This window comes from Labrus bergylta, chromosome 21, assembly GCF_963930695.1.
Source record: "Labrus bergylta chromosome 21, fLabBer1.1, whole genome shotgun sequence".
Lineage (NCBI taxonomy): Eukaryota > Metazoa > Chordata > Actinopteri > Labriformes > Labridae > Labrus > Labrus bergylta.
In genome coordinates this window covers 866840-888328 of record NC_089215.1, presented here as the reverse complement: position 1 = coordinate 888328, position 21489 = coordinate 866840, and the positions used below count along the sequence as shown (strand labels likewise).

Here is a 21489-nt window from a genome sequence, read left to right as displayed (position 1 = left end):
TCATGGGGGGGGGGGGGGGCCTGCCGATGTTGTGCCTCAAACGTAATTAAAATAATCTTAAAATCTATCCTAAATCATCAGGCAGCTGGTGTAGAGATGCAACATTTGGGGTGATATCGGCACATTTTTTCATTCTGGTTAGAAGGCGAGCTGCTTCTTTGGACTCTTTGAAGGTGCTGGATTGATTTTTGGCTGAGACAGGTGCACAGCTAGTAGCAGTAGTCGATGCTGGAGGAAAAATTAAAGTGCGGATGAGTTTCTCCAGATCTTTCGCTGTCGTGAGGAATTTGACCTTGGCTGTATTTCTGAGCTGATATAAACAGGACTGGACAACCTTCTCCACCTGCAGCTCCAAACACAAAAAGTCTATCGTCAAAGAAAACACTAAGGTTTGTGGCTGAGGGCTTCACCTACAGAAATGAGCAAGTTCTTCTTCGTGTGTCATGACTTAAGATTGGAGGGCCGATGACAATAACTTCAGATTTTGCGTCATTAAGTCCTAGAAAGTTCTCTGACATCAAAGGTCCTTGAGGAGAGTAGCTGTATTTGACTGTCGCCAGGTGTAATCGGGAGGTAAAGTAGTGTGTCATCGGCATAACAGTGAAAATGGACATTATAATGATCATCTGATATCACCATGGCAACAATTCATGATCAATCTCACCTGTTTGTTGTCGTCCATTGTTCTCTTTGTCCTCAGAGGAAACGCTGCAGAAACTTTAAATCCGCCCATCCCCCGCTTCTCTGGCAGAGACAATAAAACTTTATTAATAATTCTCCATAATGACATGTTTATTTTATTTCAGTACTTTCTGTCTGCGGTTCAGTAAGACACACACTCGTTCCTCCTCCTTGTTGTTTTCATTAACGGACAGACAGAGCATTGTCCCTCTGCAGCCGCTAGCATTCCTGTTAGCATTTCTGCTAACCAACAGGAAGTGGACAGAGTTTATGCTTTCAGCAAAGAGACAGAAAACAACAATCCCCAATAATCAGGGGTGAGTCCAGAGGGGAGGCAAAGGGCCCACCTTGAAAATGAATTGGCCAAAAGATGATTGGCTATTTGCCTTATCAGAGGTGGGACTTAAGTTAAAATTAACTATTCTGGCTGTTTCAACAGACTAATGGTAGGACAGTCAGTTGTAAAAAAACACTTTGCTCTTTCCATAAATATTCCCCAGTGCAAACTGTCTAACTTGAAATGGAATTAATTGCCAATTAAGGTATTTTGGATGTTAGAAGAGTGTAAGAGTTTGCAATTTTCCCGCTTGATCAGGACCAATGAATAAATATGTAAACTGTAGTGGTGGTTGTGCTTTCTCCTTTTTCTTCTTTTTCTGCACACTCGACAATCAGCCTCTTCTCTGTAATTACTAGAAACCCATTTTGCCCCACATATCGCAGAAGTTAGCGGACCAGATGTTTACACTTGTTCTATTTTTGTTCCACTTTTTCCTCACGCTGCATCTACTCTGAAGTCCTCTGTCTTTGGGAAGTGAAGACGCAGATTTAGTCTGTGTTGTGTATCCTGACAGGTCTGATCCGTCAGAGACATCTGGAGCTTTTTTACTCTACGACACACTTCAGAGTGGTTACACACACAAACACCAGGTCAGAAACATCATGCATCTGTGTGTGTGTGTGTGTGTGTGTGTGTGTGTGTGTGTGTGTGTGAGAGATAGACTCTTCAGATGTTATAATCTCTGTGGTTATGTTTGATGTTCCTCTGAGTATCTCTGACAGTAAAAATGTTCAGCTAAAGAAAAACAGACGAAAACATGACAGATGAACATTTCCTCGGGATAACTCTGATCCTCGGAGAAAAGACGTTGTGACAGCAGACACATGGTCATGTGACTGTGATGTCAGAAACCATCAGAGACTGATGTCAGATTAGAGCGTTGAACTGCAGACTCACAGGAGGTCTCTGTTTTTCAAGATTCTTTGGTAAATGTGAATATTCACACTTTAAATGATGCTTCTTCACTCTGACAGAATCTGACTCACACTATCAGCAAACAGCAGAACACACATAATCTTCCTTATTAAAACCTGCTGCCTCTATTACCCACAATGCAATGGAACCACCAACAGTAAGATGTGAAGCCTGATGTGTTCAACTTACACAGAGCGGTGAATATTTGTTCTTGTGTGCTGCTGGTGTTTATGCCGATCAGTCTTAGCTCAAACATGTTCATCGAGCTGCATGTGGAAGCTAACAGGCTGTAGCAGCTAGGTGTAACTTTGTAACTCCTTCAGAGATAGTAACAGAGGTGTTACAGGGACAAGACAGGATAGGTGGAGCCAGCGGGGGAGAACAGTGCTGTGTGTGTGCATATCTGGGACACCAATATTAAGCTGTTGTGGAATCATGAAAAGTACAAAGACGTAATAAAGGCAGGGCTGTGTTATGGCACTTTTGCAGAATCGCACTCTGAGAGGGGTTAAAGGGTCAGTATGACAGACTAGTAATAGTCCATTATAGAAAGACTTGTATAGAGGCTACAAGACAACGACAAGAGTTCACAGAGTTCTCAGAGGAATAATGTTTGTGATTCTGGTGTTTATGCTAGTAGCAATAAACCTAGCTTAACGCCTCTAGGTGGAGCAGCTACTGGAAAAAGTTTTGTTTATTTCAAACTCCAACCAATGCTCAAGTGATTTCACACAGCTCATCTTGAGACACAAAAGGTCTGTTTTTTTGGAAGCACTATCACCTGAAGTCAAACACTTGGAAAGACCTGGTAAAACATTAAGGATTAAAACATTTTGAAAAGGAGCACTCTCAACCGTAATAACATTTTCAGTCGCACGGCCGTAAAGAGGCCGTTTAGAGACAGAAAAGTGAGCACACTAAACGCTGATGAAGGCCTTGTGCTGAAAAGCGTCTGTTGTTGATCTGCACGCTGCTGCTCTACCCAGATAAAACATATTTTGAAGGACATTTAGTGTGCTGACTTTTATGTCTCTTTGCAACACATTAAGGTTTAACATTATTTTGAGTGGTTATTGACGTCAGAGAGTCAGAATTGAATATTTACTGTGTCTGTAGTCGTTCAGCAGAGAGAGTCTGGATGAAAACTCTGAAGAGAAGAAAGAAGGAGGAATTTCCATCACCTGAAATAAGAGAGAGATTGTGTATTTAAGACAGAAGGACAGAAAGACAGACAGAAACTTTAAAAGACAAGCAGACTCACCTGAAATGGGAAGACAGGCCATCTGTCCATGCTGAGCAAAAAGGGGGAGACAGGTCGGTTCAAAAAGTGCTGTAAGAGAGTGAGACAGGCAGAGAGACAGGTTATCTTCGACATGTCACTTCAGTTCAGTCAGTGTGAACACCTGAATGGACCTGTCTTACCATCTATCTCTTGTTATACTGATGATATCCTGTTGTACCTGTCAGGAGGCCATCATCTGACACCCAAGGACTCCACCTGAAGCTCAACCTGGATCATCCAAGTCCAGTTCATCTCCATGTTCTACTGCAAATGTTCTACTGCAAATGTTCTACTGCAAATGTTCTACTGCACAAGTTCTACTGCAAATGTTCTACTGCAAATGTTCTACTGCACAAGTTCTACTGCAAATGTTCTACTGCAAATGTTCTACTGCACAAGTTCCACTGCAAATGTTCTACTGCACATGTTCTAGGCTACTTCAAATATATTCCTGCACATGTCCTACTGCACATGTTCTAGGCTACTTCAAATATATTCCTGCACATGTTCTACTGCACATGTTCTAGGCTACTTCAAATATATTCCTGCACATGTCCTACTGCACATGTTCTAGGCTACTTCAAATATATTCCTGCACATGTTCTACTGCACATGTTCTAGGCTACTTCAAATAAATTCCAGCACATGTTCTACTGCAAATATTCTGCTGCACATATTCAACTGCAGATTTATTGCACGTTTTACTGCACATTTTCTACTGCACAAACGTTGCACATACTCTAGTATACATTCTAATGCACATGTTCTCATGTAGAGTCAGAAGAACCTGTGTAGGGCATCCTGGATTGTTTTTATGTAATTATTCAATATTTTCTGTGTGATGTAAGAACTATGAGAGTTACCTGTTTGGGCAGAGACTGTTTTCTCTCCAGGCTGTTGATTGGCTGTGCCCAGGTTCCTCTATGCAGTTGATTGGGAAGAATAAGAGGCCATGCCTTCTTGTGTCTTTGTGTATGAAGCCCCGCCCACTCACAGTAAGCTCCACCTATGACACAAAATCACGATTGCAGTTATCACAATGCTGTATTATATCAAAGAATGACATTCGAACATTAAATATAAAATCTTCTAATCCCAAAGTTTCTGACACACACTCTCTTCTGTTACCAGGTAAACATAATTTTCAGCTCTCAGTGTATCTTCAGTTTATCTGATGTTCTGTCACCTGGCTGCTCAGGATGTGTTTTTCCCAGTATACTTAATAAATCTGATAGCTTTAATTGTTGCTTAGAGTTTAGCAGATCCTGGTCGTTATGATGGGATAGTTTGGTTTTTCTGATTTAAAAACATCAGTTGGAGTTCACAAGAAATGTAAACTGTCAACTTATTCCTGGGATTTTGGACATTTATGTTTGAATTCATAATTTAGTTTTAGTTCTAATCAGCTTCTAAAAGGCGTGATAGAATAAAAAAATGTGTTTATGTTATCACTAACTTAACAGCTGATTATCCATCTGCTGTTTTACTTGTAGTCAGTGTCAATCAGAACTTTGTTTAAATCTCTGCAGGGATGGTCCTGTTGTTACCGATTTTAACCACCAGAGGGCATCTGGACTCATGATGAGAACAGATCTGATATAATATCTTCATCGTCTTCCTCTGCTGACAAATTCAATCAGTGTCACATTAAAATGCAAAACACACTCCAGGCAGATAGAGTGCTTGTGTTTGTGTGTGTCTGCAGTTTTCCCTGGATGTTGACTCTATCTTTTGCATCACTGGTCTTTCCTGCTGTTTTACAAACTGAAGCTATTGCTCAGTCTAGGTGAGACTCACCTGTGTCATTAGATGCAGATGAGAGGTCGGTAAGCATTACCTGCTAGACGCTATTAATAGCTGGATTCCATGAAGTTTTAAGGAGAGCCGTTTATTAGTCAGAATCTTTCATTCTGCTTCCTGTCTGTAGTAATATGTTAAAAATACAGACTGAGTGAGAGGTCAGTTCTGCTCTCTGATTGGCTAAGGAGGCGGATGATTAACAGGGCAGTTTAAGTGTTTATGATCATGATGAATCAGATTAATGTATTTTTCGATACAACGTGTTTTAAAACAAAACAATCTCTGTTTTTTCAGGTATGTCAGGTACAATGTTTCAGGTATATCCGATGATTCAGGGATATCAGGCAATTTAGATGTTTCAGATATATACGGCAATTCCAGTATATCTGGTGCTTCAGGTTCAGTCAGGTATTTCAGGCGTTCTGAAATATTAGGCATATCAGGTTTTCAGGTATATCAGGCGTTTTAGATGTTTCAGATTTTCAGAGGTCAGCTCCTTTGTCCAAAAATTGGCTTGGTCTCCCCAGATGCCCTTACCAACACAGGACTTTACGGGAAAGGAATTCTGGAACTACCGGTGTCCAGTCTTGATTGCAGATGAGTGAGTGCTCCAAAGTAAGGTTGGAAATGACACTGACGAAATCCTGTGATCAATAAATCAGCCAAACAGCTCCTACCCTGGCAACTGTAAGGAAGTGGACTCCAGCGGTAGATACTGAGCAGGGAAAGTCAGAGGTGCGTCACCAGGGGCAGGCGTTGAGCTGTGCAAAGGCCGTCTCATCATGCAAAGCAGGGGCAATGACGCGATGGGAGGGGGGTTTGAGAAGAGAAAGTTCTCTTGGAAGGAGCTGTGGGACATGGAAGCTCACAGAACCAGTTTCATCATATGAGCCCCGTATGATGCCCTGCCAACTCCAAGCATCCTCAACCAGCGGTATGGAGAAGACCTCCCACTCTGTCCATCTCCTGCTAACCTGAAGCACATTCTGGTAGGCTGCAAGGCAAGCCTGACTCAAGGCCGTTACACCTGGCGGCACGATCAGGTCCTGAAGTGCCTTGCAGCTACCTTAGAGACCAGGCGGGCTTCGGTCAATGCCCTACCCCCTCCCTCATTCCATCCCACAGCTGCATTAGAGTTCATCAGAGCAGGCAGTATGTACAGCAAAACCCATATGAAGCCTTGGACACACTGCTTTGAAGTAATCTGTATTTAAATTAATTCAAGAGCTCTTACCAAAACAGCTTTAAAGAGACTTAAACCAGGTGCATTATGGGACATGTAGGAGATAGTGATCGTCCTATACTATATAACACACACACAAAGATACACTTACAGACCACCTGACAGCTGGGGATTGACAGCCAAGTTGATAGCGTGACAACCAAAGAGATTTCCCCAAAGTCAGCTAAACGGCATCATGGGAAAACAGGAGACACCTCTCTCTCTCTCTCTCTCTCTCTCTCTCTCTCTCTCTCTCTCTTCTCTCTCTCTCTCTCTATTGATGTTGCTCGCCCGCTTTAAGTAAGGCTATAAAAGGACAACTCATCTGCATCTGAATAGCTGTGTGTGTGTGTGTGTGTGTGTGTGTGTGTGTGTGGGAGCATCAATGTGATTTAGTCAAAGCTTCTTCACAGACACACATAACCACAACACACACACACACACACACACACACACACACACACACAATTTTGTTTGAAGTGTCTCTATCTAATTTTCTAAATTCTTCTCTTCATCCTCACCCGCCATCCTCACCCTCCATCCTTCATCCTCACCCTCCATCCTCACCCTCCACCCTCCATCCTCACCCTCCATCCTCACCCTCCATCCTCACCCTCCATCCTTCATCCTCACCCTTCATCCTTCATCCTCACCCTCCATCCTCACCCTCCATCCTTCATCCTCACCCTCCATCCTCACCCTCCATCCTCACCCTCCATCCTTCATCCTCACCCTTCATCCTTCATCCTCACCCTCCATCCTCACCCTCCATCCGCACCCTTCATCCTTCATCCTCACCCTCCATCCTCACCCTCCATCCTTCATCCTCACCCTCCATCCTCACCCTTCATCCTCACCCTCCATCCTCACCCTCCATCCTTCATCCTCACTCTCCATCCTCACCCTCCATCCTTCATCCTTCATCCTCACCCTCCATCCTCACCCTCCATCCTTCATCCTCACTCTCCATCCTCACCCTCCATCCTCACCCTCCATCCTTCATCCTCACCCTCCATCCTCACTCTCCATCCTTCATCCTCACCCTTCATCCTTCATCCTCACCCTCCATCCTCACCCTCCATCCTCACCCTCCATCCTCACCCTCCATCCTCACTCTCCATCCTTCATCCTCACCCTTCATCCTTCATCCTCACTCTCCATCCTCACCCTCCATCCTCACCCTCCATCCTCACCCTCCATCCTTCATCCTCACCCTTCATCCTCACCCTCCACCCTCCATCCTCACTCTCCATCCTCACCCTCCATCCTCACCCTCCATCCTTCATCCTCACCCTCCATCCTCACCCTCCATCCTCACTCTCCATCCTCACCCTCCATCCTTCATCCTCACCCTCCATCCTCACCCTCCATCCTCACCCTCCATCCTTCATCCTCACCCTTCATCCTTCATCCTCACCCTCCATCCTCACCTTCCATCCGCACCCTTCATCCTTCATCCTCACCCTCCATCCTCACCCTTCATCCTTCATCCTCACCCTCCATCCTCACCCTTCATCCTCACCCTCCATCCTCACCCTCCATCCTTCATCCTCACTCTCCATCCTCACCCTCCATCCTTCATCCTCACCCTCCATCCTCACCCTCCATCCTTCATCCTCACTCTCCATCCTCACCCTCCATCCTCACCCTCCATCCTTCATCCTCACCCTCCATCCTCACTCTCCATCCTTCATCCTCACCCTTCATCCTTCATCCTCACCCTCCATCCTCACCCTCCATCCTCACCCTCCATCCTCCATCCTCACCCTCCATCCTCACTCTCCATCCTTCATCCTCACCCTTCATCCTTCATCCTCACTCTCCATCCTCACCCTCCATCCTCACCCTCCATCCTCACCCTCCATCCTCACCCTTCATCCTTCATCCTCACCCTCCATCCTCACCCTTCATCCTTCATCCTCACTCTCCATCCTCACCCTCCATCCTCCATCCTCACTCTCCATCCTCACCCTCCATCCTTCATCCTCACCCTCCATCCTTCATCCTCACTCTCCATCCTCACCCTCCATCCTCACCCTCCATCCTCACCCTCCATCCTCCATCCTCACCCTCCATCCTCACCCTTCATCCTTCATCCTCACTCTCCATCCTCACCCTTCATCCTCCATCCTCACCCTCCATCCTCACCCTTACTGACTGACATACAATCACAGGCAAAAAAAAAAAAATCTTGTCTGGGGTTACCATGGAAACAAAGAATTGTCACCATCAGTATCTTCTAGAAACCATGGCGATTAACACTAAATAAATGTTACAACCTGCAGTATCACATCAGCGGCGAGGCCAAGAGTTGATCACATGTCTGTCTCTTAGCCAATCAGAGAGATGTGATGTTTATCTTTAATGTTTCAGTTTGACTTTAAATCATTTCGGAAAAAAATAAACAAATTTTTGTGTTCAAACCTGCTTATGCTCCTGCAGGTTACCATGGAGACGGTGAAACGTAAAGAAACACGGGACAGTCGTTATGTACATTGTCCCATTTATTTTAATCCTTCAATAATAATGTTAACCTAGCTTAGCACAAGGTCGGGAGCAGAGGGGGACAGTTTTTCATTAACTTTTGAGGACCTTCATTGTGGTCCCCACAGTGTCGGTTACACACGGATGGTCCTCGCAATGTCAGACAAACATACACACACACACGCAAAACAGATACACACACACACACACACACACACACACACACACACAGACACACGCACGCGCACGCACACGCACACACACACACACACACACAGTCGGAACATCGTCATCTCGAGGGGAAATCTCCAATTAGTTCATTACTGCTGCAGGCTGTGATGGATCACACACACACACACACACACACACACACACACACACACACACACACACACACACACACACACACCACAACACCTGAGAGCAAACAGCTGATGAAGCAGTGAGAGGAGAACGAGAAGGGGGAGGGGGAGGGGGGCAGGAAGATGATGAGAGGAAATTTTGTTGTAAATCAGCTTTTTCTTCCTTTAACTTCATTTCCTCAATTATTAATAAACTGAATTACACTGAACTCTGTGAGTGTGTGTGTGCGTGTGTGTGTGTGTGTGTGTTAAAGTGTGACCAATCAATGTTATCCAGTCTGGTCTTGTTATAATGAGGAAACCTCCTGTGAAATTATTATTCACTGAATTATTTGGTTGTCTGTGTCTCTGTCGGTGAGGGTGTGTGTGTGTGTGTGTGTGTGTGTGTGTGAGAGAGTCTGTATGCGTGTGTGTGTGTGTGTGTGTGTGTGTGTGTGTGTGTGTGTGTGTGTGTGTGTGTGTGTGTGTGTGTGTGTGTGTGTGTGTGCATGTGTGTGTGTTGGGGGGGAGGGGGCGGGTTGGAGATCAGTCAAAACCTTAGAGGTAAAGTGTGTGTACTTCAGCTGTGCATGTATCTTTGAGGACAGGCTGTGAGCTGAGCTGAAGCTGACACTGTTGTCTCAGATTTCATCTTTGGATTTCTATCAGTGTTCACATCACATTTTGAATCCATCTTTAAAATTCCATTATTTTGCATTTAAAAGTCAAAATTGTTAGGCTTTAATGTTGAGTGATTGTCCTGTCTTAAGCTGAGAGTTCTTTACTTGCTGTGTGCTTTTATTTTGAAATAAAGTAAAGCCCTTCCTGTAGATGGAAGGTAAGGACATGAAGTTAAGCCCAGAAACAGGAAGTGGTTAGGGATCCCAAAGTGAGGTCAAACTGCTCAAAGGAACGGTAACAAAGGTCAATGTGTGATGTCATAATGTCAATGTGTGATGTCATAAGGTCAATGTGTGATGTCATCAGGTCAATGTGTGATGTCATACGGTCAGTGTGTGATGTCATAAGGTCAATGTGTGATGTCATCAGGTCAATGTGTGATGTCATCAGGTCAATGTGTGATGTCATCAGGTCAATGTGTGATGTCTTAAGGTCAATGTGTGATGTCATAAGGTCAATGTGTGATGTCATAAGGTCATTGTGTGATGTCATCAGGTCAATGTGTGATGTCATAAGGTCAATGTGTGATGTCATAAGGTCAATGTGTGATGTCATGAGGGGATATGACTTTGGACTGGTCAGCTGAGCTGTCTGAGAGTTTGTTAAAGTGAAATGAGACATTCAAAGATGCAGCAGTGTTCTTCTTTTACATCAGTGAGACTACAGGGAGACACTGAGGACCACTATCTACGGAGAGCCTGAAGGGACAAACAGGAGATTAATCAGGATTAAAAAAGATGAATGCATTAATTTCAGACCTTAATTAATTAGTTCAACTGGTCACCTGATCAGCACTTACGCAGCTCAGGTGTAACGTCAGCAGGCTGCAGATTAAACAGTGAAACTTCAATCTAAATCATCTTTATTTATTCTAATCCTGATAAATTAAAAAACTGATTCTTTATCAACTTTTATATTCAGATGCATCAAGTTCAATGAGTTAAAAATTTACAGCTACAGCACTTTTACCTTTTCTCTCATGATTTATTTACATTTATCCTTTATTTATTAATCAGCAGGAGGCAGCGGGAGCACGCACACACACACACACACACACACACACACACACACACACACACACACACACACACACACACACACACACACACACACACACACAAGCACACGCACCGAAACACACACAGACACACACACACAGTTTCCTGTTTATGTGCACACACCAGACCCGTCACTGCACCCGAACACATACACACACATTTGAGGGCTATGACAGGTTGTGTTGGAGAAAGAAGGGGGGACTGGGGGACAGCCTAGAGCAACGTTGGGATTTGTGCGTCACACAGCATGAACACCAAACACACGTTGAGCAACACACCTGACTTATGAAGTAGTCGTAGTTTTGTACAGTTCATGACCACAGCGCCTCCTACAGGTCAGTGTGTTACACTGATCACAAGTTCAAACACACACGGCCTCATATTACCTCAACTTCAACTGCTTCAATCAATCAGCAACTTATCGATACAGACTGAGCTCAGCAGTGTGTGTGTGTGTGTGTGTGTGTGTGTGTGTGTGTGTGTGCAATACAATGCAGGGGCCTTTAAAGATGAGCGATGAGCTGTCCTCCTGAAAACATCCAATTACACCCTGAACAACAGAGTGTGTGTGTGTGTGTGTGTGTGTGTGTGTGTGTGTGTGTGTGTGTGTGTGTGTGTGTGTGTGTGTGTGTGTGTGTGTGTGTGTGTGTGTGTGTGTGTGTGTGTGTGTGTTGTAATACAGTTCTGTTTTCAGTTCATAGAGTCACTTCATCAAACTGTTGTGATCTCAAACAGAGTTCCAGTTTTTTGGGGGTGGGGCGGTGGTGTATGGTTAAAAGTCAGACAGGAAGTGGACAGGGATTCACTGACTCACCTACAGCAGCAGGTGAGTCAGTGTTTGTGCGTGTGTATGAACTGTACCGTGCAAGGAAGTGTACCGAGCTTGAGCACAGATCAGAGCACTCGTACGAGTCAAACAAACTGGACTTCAGGGCAGAAGCACAGATTGCCACAAAGTCACAAAGTTTACACTGCTTTAAAAAGTTTACTGTGTGTTTGTGTCGGCTGTATTCACCCTCAGTTTGAGACAGCCAAGGCCAATAATCCATCACACACACACACACACACACACACACACACACACACACACACACACACACACACACAACTGTCTTTGATTCAGAGTCTGGTTTTGTAAAATCAGTCTGATTTTGATCCGTTAATTAAATAAAGTGACTCAATAAAAAGAGGATTTAAATCAATCCGAGGGTCACTTTCGTCCAGACGATGACTTTGATGTCCGGACGTCTCTGATCGTTTGTGTGTGTGATTTCTTCTTCTGTGGTGTTTCAGGCTCCCTGCTGCAGTTCTACATCCAGTGTGTTTGTGCTGCTGTTTGTCGGTTTATTTTCAGTAATTACACGCTGAGCTGCAGATTTGTCTCGCTGCTGCAGGATTCAAACAGAAGCTGCAGCCGTGGATCCTCAGCGGCATGAAATCAGAGCAGCTGGATTTAAATTAAGAAAGATTGAAAATAAACAACAGAACTGACGAGCAGTTGATTCGTATTAATTCCATCTTATTCTCATCTCTCCCTCTCTCTGTGCTTACTGTGCAAACTGATACGGCTCTGGACCGCCGCGGTCGAGGCCTTGAGGAGAGAAGTCCTCGACCTCGGACGACATTTCTGTCACATAAGTGTCATTGCTGCTGCTTCTTGAGTCGTTGTTCATGGCTAATAACCTAGCTTAACTTGCTAACTGGTATACGTGTGTTGCAAAGACTGTATGATGTTGCAGCTGATGGTAACGGCACAAAGGAGTGAGTTACTCCTTATTTGCTTTGACATTGGTCGTTATTTTTTTTATGTATTTTGTCTTTTCTGTCCTGCAGCTGATCTTTATTGTTGATCTGAACTTGTTGATGAGTAGAGAAAACCTGACTCACCTGAGGGAGGAGGAGGAGCAATGCGAAGAGGCAGCTGGAGAGGACCCACAGAGAGGAGGTGCAGAGGTATGGAGGAGGAGGAGGAAGATGAGGAGGAGGAGGTGGAGGAGCTTTTTGGTTTGGTTCCTGCTGTCTTTGTTTTGTCTCTTCGAACTCGACCTGAAAACAGAAACAAGTGAGTTTGGATCTTTAAAAAATGACCACAGCATCTCATTCTACCTGATAACTAACGAAATGAAGGACTGATTAACCGGACAGTGGACAAAGCAATGACGGGAAATCATCATTTAAAGGAGCAGTATGTAACTCTGACCTAGTGGTTAAAATGGGTACTGCAGTCTAAATTCTAAACATCATAGAGAGCTGTCTCCCCCCTCCCCCCCCCTCCTCTCCAGAGTGGATGCTCACTCAGGTCACCATGTGGTGGACTCTGAAGCTTCAGTGTTTATCCAGCTCTGCATGGGTCTGTAAACCTTTCTGTGTTCTAACCTCTCTCCATTTTTCAAAAGCATCTCCAATATTGATCCTAGTTTGAGCACGTTTCTGCTCGTGGAGCTTATTAGAAACATGCAGAGGCTTTTTAGGTCGGGTACAATCACTTCTATCTGAACCACTTCTCTTGACCGCTTCCATCGCTGCAACACCTGTTGACCTGATAACTGCTCTCATATCTGACAAACCGAGGGGCGTCCAAAACGGCCGTGTGGGGGTGTGTCTTAAAAGCGCCTACCTTCTCTGGTCCAAACAAATCCAGAGCATTCAGCAGAATCTAAAGTTAGAAGGAGGACATACTGGCTCATTGGGTTCATTTCGCTATCGGCAGACAGATTTCAGCCGACTTTAGAGAGACTTGTCAGATTCCATCAAACTGTCACTCACAGATGGACACAGGCTCCACAGCTGAAACAAAACTACAAACTTCACAGGTCATGTTCAAACAAAGAGACTCGACTGAAAAGATCGAGTATCACACAAGTAGAAACGTCTTGAAATAAAATGTTTGTTTGCTTGTGACGAAGAAAACAGCCCAGGTCAGCTGTTCTCTACATTTATTCATATTCAACATGGTTTACTATTTCATGCAGATATGTGTGTGTGTATGTGTGTTTGCGTGTCTGTGTTGGTGGATCAGGCCGCCTCCACATGTTTGAGCTTCTTTCATGAAATGTTGACCTAAATCTGTTGACAGCAGCAGCATCACAGAAACAATAAAACATCTTTGTGAAGATGTTAAACACGGTAAGATGCTCTCTTGGTGTTTAAAAAAACCCCAAAACATCAGGGAACAAAACAAAACAAAAAACAAGATCGGAAAACACATAATAATCGCAGTGCGCAGTATATGCTGATGTTTCCAGGTAAGAGGTTTAGTTTCAGTTACCATGGTGACGTATCCAGCATAGAGGGGGGGTTTAAAGTCAGTTACCATGGTAATGTATCTGGGTTAGAGGTTTAGATAGAGTAACCATGGTGATGCATCAAGTTAAGGAGGTTGGAGACAGGTGCCATGGTGTGTCCAAGTAAGGGGTTCAGTTCCAGTTACCATGGTGATTTATCCAGGTTTAAGGTTTAGATACAGTAACCATGGTGATAGGTACAGGTTAACAGGTTTAGAGTCAGTTAATATGGTGACGTATCCAGGTTAGAGCTTAAGATTCAGTTACCATGGTGATGTATCCAGTTAAGAGGTTTAGAGACAGTTACCATGGTGATGTATCCAGTTAAGAGGTTTAGAGACAGTTACCATGGTGATATATCCTGGTTAGAGGTAATGAGAGAGTTACCATGGCAATGTATCCAGCTTAGAGGGTTGGTGATGGATATACCATGGCGTGTCCAGGTAAGGGGTTTAGTTTCAGTTACCATGGTGATTAATCCATGTCAAAATTTTAGAGACAGTTACCATGGTCATGGTTCCAGGTTAGAGATTAACAGTCCGTTACGGTTTTAACAGATCCAGGTTAGAGGTTCAGAGACAGTTACCATTGTGATTAATCCAGCATGGAGGTTTAAAGTCAGTTACCATGGCGATGTATCCAGGTAAGCGCGTTGGAGACAGGTGCCATGGCATGTCCAGGTAAGGGGTTTAGTTTCAGTTACCATGGTGATGTATCTATGTTTCAGGGTTTAGAGTTGGTAACTATGACAATTTGTCCAGGTTTAGAGATTAAGAGACAGTTGCTATGGTGATGTATCCAAATTAGAGGGTTGGACACAGGTGACATGGTGTGTCCAGGTATAGAGGTTTAGAATCAGTTACCGTGGTGATGTATACAGGTTAGAGGGTTACAGTCAGTTACCATGGTGATACAGGTTAGAGGGTTAAGAGTCCATTACGATATTGATGGGTCCAGGTTAGAGGTTCAAAGACAGTTACCATGGTGACGTATCTGGGGTTAAGAGAGCCAGCTTCATTCAGACTCTGACTTCAGCCTCACAGTGAATGAAGGTCTACTCTCTGATCTCACCTCGTACAACCCCCCGACGCCGTCTGGGAGTCGGCTCTAATTAGAGTCTTTCCAGCCTTTGATTTTTATTCTATTTTTCCTGTAAAGTCAAACTTTATTCTGATCACAACATGAGAGAGTTTCAGCTCCCTTGATTCTGAGTGTAAAACATGACGACGCCTCTGACTTTTATTTGTCTGTGATTAAACTTAAATTCAAAGAATAAAGAGTTGAAGACATTTCTCTGTGGCTGCGCTCTGCTCCTTCCTGCTTATGTAACAGCACATCCATTCTTCATTTCCAAAAGCGCACAGACCATCAGAGACACCGCAACTGTCGCTTTTGTTTGCTCTGCTGTTTGTGATGCTCCATCCAGGTTTCATTTCACATGCAGAGTGTTTCCATCTGTAACTGTGTGCTTTCATTGAGACAAATCCATCCTGACAAACTACAAACTGAAGACTAACTGACTCTGGACACGAACACACTCCCACGATCACTACAAATAAAAGCTAATTTCATCTGTGTTTGTCGGCTTCCAGGAGGCTGCATCTGTTTTAAAGAGAGAAGATCAACACCTGCTGTAATCTGACAAACTGAAGCAGCTCACAGCGCTCACACAATGAGTTTAAATCTGACCTGTTTTCATTAAAGATGCACATTAAAGGTACAATATGTAGAATTTTTTACATTCAAATATCTAAATTAATTAAAAATTGTCTAAACCTATGTTATATTTTTTTTGTTGTTGAGTACTGACGTTACCTCAGATGTTTCCAACAGTTATCAAAGCCAGAGAAATACATAATTTTATAGTTGTAACGGGATGTGTCTCGTGATGAGCCGCCATGACAGACACGGAATGTTTATCGTTGCCGTGGAAACACAGGATGTTACGTCAAAGCCTGCTGCTTAAGGAAGCGTGAGTTGTAATAAAAACGGAGAGAATCACTCCCATGATTCCCCGCCAGCCTCGACGTCACCTTTTGTTATTGTTTTGATTGAGAACCCCCTGGTGGTGGATTTTACATACTGCGCATTAAAATGACACAGCCAAAGTGAAACTGAAAAACAGCAAAAAACAATCGAGTCTAATCCAATCCAGTCTAGTCCATGTGTTTGAGTCCAGCAGACAGAAATCAGTCGGGGTGACCCCACATCGCCGAGTACTCGAGGATTTGTTTGTCAGAGTCTCAGTCAACTCGTCACACAACGTATAGAAGTTAGTGAAAATAAAGTTTTACTGTCCCATATCATCCAGTTTGTTTTTTTTAAACTGTTTTCTATCTAGGTCAGTGTTGGTGCCCCCTACAGGCTGCAGCGATAACTGCAGACAGAATCAAACAAACAGCAGCCTGATGATTTATCGTTTCTTTGAGCTTTAGCAGATTGGGGATCATATTTAACCGTGCAATTCCTCTAACGTCCACTAGAGTGTGCTGTGATTAAACTGTAATACATGAATGACGTGAAACTTTTTAACATTATGAATTTATTTTTGGGGGCTTTTAAGTCTTTATTGTAGAGACTGGAGAGTGGATAGGGTAGGAAGTCAGGGAGAGAGGGAATCATGTAATGTGGGAAAGGAGCCACAGGTCGGTTTTGATCCCAGGCTGCCCCCTCGGAGGACTTCAGGCTCTGTTCATGGGGCGCACGAACTAACCAATAAGCCACCCACATCCCATAAAATTAATTTTTACTTTTTTTAAAAACTTGTATCAGATCGTCGTTTTCTTCTTCTTAGGCAGAGTTAGTTAAAAATGTTAAAGGAAATGTTAAAGTTTTTCTTCAGCCAGATGCCGCCCCTCACGTCCATATAAGGTCGTTATGTTTGGAGACATAAAGGAGCATCTGCAGTCTCACATCTGAAGCAGCAAAATTTTCCCATCATGCTCCACTGGGTGATTTCAAATTGACCAATCATCTTCATATTACATCTGACAGCAGCTTTTTGTGAGCACGCCAGTGTGTGTGTGTGTGTGTGTGTGTGTCAGCAGAAAGACACATCCACTGTCTTTGAGCTGGATTCCCACAACCAATCAGCTTCCAGCCATAACCACTGTTGTCATGGCAACATGACAGAGCAGAATGCAGAATCACTAAAACGACTCAGGTTTGAATCGATCAGCCCGTTCAGTCTGAAATCTGTGTGACTGTTTCTCCTGTTTCAGGTTGAACCTGATGATGTCATACAGGATTGTGAGGTAGTTTTCTCTCGGCTGGTGGGCGTGTCAGAGGTCCCAGCCAATCAGAAGAGACATTGTTATAAACCCCACTCCTTATATGGTCAGTGTGCTTTGAAACAGGTTGTACACATAATCAGGACATTTGACGCATCAACATTTCTGTTTAAAATCAACTTATTCTACCTTCAGCCTGTCTGGTTTCTGAGGGGGCTGAGCTAACAGTCTGACACACCTGAGTCAGGTGATCTCTTACCTGAGAGTTGAGTGGGAGACAGCAGCAGGCGGGTCCTAGGGGCGTGTCCTTGCCTCTGGATGATCTGGTTTGTAAGGAGGAGGGGTTTGTCTCTCCTCTGGAACACGCCCACTTCCTCAGGAGAGATCCAGCTTTCAGCTAGCTGCAAACGTGTTAGCATGTTAGTATCGTGCTAGTGTGTGTGTGTGTGTGTGTGTGTGTGTGTGTGTGTGTGTGTGTGTGTGTGTGTGTGTGTGTGTGTGTGTGTGTGTGTGTGTATGTGTGTGTGTGTTTATGTACCTTAGGGAAAGGATGAGGAGGATGAAGATGTGAAGAATGATGATATGGAGGGATTATAGGAACCACTTCAACAGCTGGACGCTCCCACTGAAACAAACAAAAATAAACATTAAAAAAACAGTTTCAGTTTGACATGACCACGCCCACCTGTGATGTCACAGTGTACTAACCACACCCAGAGTACACTGTGACATCATTGCGGGTGAGAACGTTCACGAAAGGCTCAGACCAGCAGAGTGAAGATGTGCTACAGACAGACACATCGACAGTCACAGAGGGAGAGAGAGAGAGACAGGTGAACATGGGGCAGCTTTAGATTATGGCCAATCAGAGCGCTCGTTGTCCCTGACCTCAGTAATGTGAAAGTCCTTTTTAAACAGCGACAGACGATAAGGTCATCTCTGAAACTCATCTTTAGAAAATATTCTATTAAATGTGTTTTTTGTTATTAACTGAAACAGAAACCTTGGACACATTCACCGCCTCAGTTTTTATAAACCCAGCTTGCTACACAGCTTGTCTACAGCAGACAGGTGAAGGAGTGAGGTCATCCTGTACCTGTGAACATCACACGTTTCTTTGTTGGAACAAAAAACCCTTTGAAGAGGACGAGCCGGCTGAGAAGATGTTAAACTCTGTCGTTTTACGCAGGAAGAATTAAAAGAAGAGCTGCAGCAGATAATTAACACGCCACCAATAATTAACAGACGATTATTCACTTTGTCCTCGGGGATCATTAAAGTTTCATCTGATCTGCACACGAGGCTGAGAGACTTTAAAGAACCTCTCGACTGAACACGACGACGCGACGCCCGGCTGTGAGACATCTGTTTAACCCTCTGAAGATAAACATGTTTTATCGGATAAAATAAAGAAAAACGACTTCAAACAAAGAGTGTTCTCAGGTTCTACAGTTGGTGGTTTATCTTTAGGCGTTTTCACATTAGGCACGATTGATTTGTACGCTGCCTGTTTTTATTCCTCCCCCGCCGTTCTGTTTTCACATTATCAACATCGCTCTGTGCCCGAGTACACTTACGCCTGCACACAGTCCAATACAGCAGGTGGCAGTATGCACATAGTTGGCCAAACAACAGAAAGAAGAAGAAGCATCCATGGCGTCCATCCTGCTAACCGTGGATCATTTAGTAATGTCTGAGACACCAACAACGACCCTCTTCCTACTTCCACATCTTTCCGTTCAGCTCTGAGGATGAAACAGGACTGTGTTGTGCGGATACGGAGGATTTTCAAGCACCAGGAGTCGTTTAGAATGACGTCATATTCACTTCCTTGTTTGAGCACGGTTGCGTTCACATCTCCCGCATACTGTACTCGAGTTCACATGAAACGTGCCGGAGACCTCATCAAGTGGACACTGGGCAAGGTACCTGAGTATGGTCTTATGTTACTTACGAATTACGTTACTTACGTTACTTACGACTTACATTACTCACGTTACTTACGTTACTTACATTACTTACATCTTACGTTTCTTACATTACTTACGAGTTACGTTACTTACGAGTTACGTTTCTTACGTCTTATATTACTTACGTCTTACGTTACTTATGTCTTATGTTTCTTACATTACTTACGAGTTACGTTACTTATGACTTACGTTACTTACAACTTACGTTTCTTACGTCTTACGTCTTATGTTACTTACGTCTTATGTAAATTACGAGTTACGTTACTTACGACTTACGTTTCTTACGTCTTATGTTACTTACGTCTTACGTTACTTATGTCTTATGTTTCTTACATTACTTACGAGTTATGTTACTTATGACTTACGTTACTTACAACTTACGTTTCTTACGTCTTATGTAACTTACGTCTTATGTAACTTACGTCTTAGGTTACTTACGTCTTATGTAAATTACGTCTTATATTACTTACGACTTAAGTTACGTCTTATGTAACTTACGTCTTATGTAACTTACGTCTTACGTTACTTATGTCTTATGTTTCTTACGAGTTACGTTACTTACGACTTACGTTTCTTACGTCTTACGTTACTTACGTCTTACGTTTCTTACGAGTTACGTTACTTACGACTTACGTTTCTTACGTCTTATGTTACTTACGTCTTACGTTACTTATGTCTTATGTTTCTTACATTACTTACGAGTTATGTTACTTATGACTTACGTTACTTACAACTTACGTTTCTTACGTCTTATGTAACTTACGTCTTATGTAACTTACGTCTTAGGTTACTTACGTCTTATGTAAATTACGTCTTATATTACTTACGACTTAAGTTACGTCTTATGTAACTTACGTCTTACGTTACTTATGTCTTATGTTTCTTACATTACTTACGAGTTATGTTACTTATGACTTACGTTACTTACAACTTACGTTTCTTACGTCTTATGTAACTTACGTCTTATGTTACTTACGTCTTACGTTACTTACGTCTTATGTTACTTACGTCTTATGTTACTTACGACTTATGTTACGTTATGTCTTATGTTACTTACGCCTTACGTAACGGTACTTACGTCTTATGTTTCTTACGACTTACGTTACGTCTTATATAAATTATGACGTTACGTTACGTCTTATGTAACTTACATATGTTACCTACGGCTTACATTACGTTACATTACTTACATCTTATGTAACTTACAACCTTGCGTTACCTACGTATTAAATTACTTGCGTCTTATGTTACTTACATCATATGTAACTTCTTATGTTACTTACGTCTTACATTACCTTCATCTTAGGTTACCTACGTCTTACGTTTCATACATTTTATGTATAAAAATGTGTCTTATATTACTTATGTCTTACCTTACTCACATCTTTTGTTACTTACTTACGTTAAAATTCTAGCATCCAAACAATATTTGTTTATATTTGTGTGTGTGTGTGTCACCTGGATCAGGTGTGTGTGTTCAGGTATCCACACGGCTGGAGGGTAGAAGACCAGAGGGGGTGTGGCCTGGTATGTTGCAGCTGACCAGCTGGCCAACCAAATCCAGGGAGGAGCGGGTTCACTGCTGATGGACATCCAAGGCATTGTGTTGGTTACCATGCCAACTGGCTGACCTTTGAACCTTGAGACCGGCAGCATCATGGTGACATCACAGCCTGATGAACCAATCAGAACAATAAACAGATTAACAATGAACAGATTATAACCCATTTAAGAACAAATTCATGTTAACTCCCAGCATGCACTGCATGAAGTGCCATGGCGAGCTACCGCTACTGTTATTGTGTTATAAGTTTTTAAATTCAGCGGAAATATTTTTTTAAATCAAAGACAATATTCAGTAGGACATTAAAACGATCAAAAAAAAAGTATGCAGGTAATCTGTTCATGATTCAGGTGTGTTTCAGGTGTGTATCCAATGTGTGTCAGTCGGTCAGGTGTGTGTGTCAGTCGGTCAGGTGTGTGTCAGTCGGTCAGGTATGTGTGTCAGTCGGTCAGGTGTATGTCAGACTGTCAGGTGTTTGTCAGACTGTCAGGTGTGTGTCAGGTGTGTGTCAGTCTGTCAGGTGTGTGTCAGTCGGTCAGGTGTATGTCAGACTGTCAGGTGTATGTCAGACTGTCAGGTGTGTGTCAGATGTGTGTCAGTCGGTCAGGTGTGTGTCAGTCGGTCAGGTGTATGTCAG

General features: G+C 43.3%; 1 protein-coding gene across 1 annotated transcript in view; it reads right to left on the bottom strand.

The window, feature by feature from the left end:
• Positions 1-20947, bottom strand: part of tcerg1l (transcription elongation regulator 1 like) — a 29539-nt gene extending 8592 nt beyond the window's left edge. The window contains exons 1-8 of the mRNA XM_020655864.3: positions 20747-20947; positions 17857-17943; positions 17578-17719; positions 12692-12850; positions 4082-4224; positions 3198-3266; positions 3042-3117; positions 665-744 (exon numbers count right to left, since the gene is read on the bottom strand). Coding sequence (XP_020511520.2) covers positions 665-744; positions 3042-3117; positions 3198-3266; positions 4082-4224; positions 12692-12850; positions 17578-17719; positions 17857-17943; positions 20747-20947 — 957 coding nt within the window. The remainder of the gene's footprint in view (positions 1-664; positions 745-3041; positions 3118-3197; positions 3267-4081; positions 4225-12691; positions 12851-17577; positions 17720-17856; positions 17944-20746) is intronic.
• Between the last annotated feature and the right edge of the window lie 542 nt (positions 20948-21489).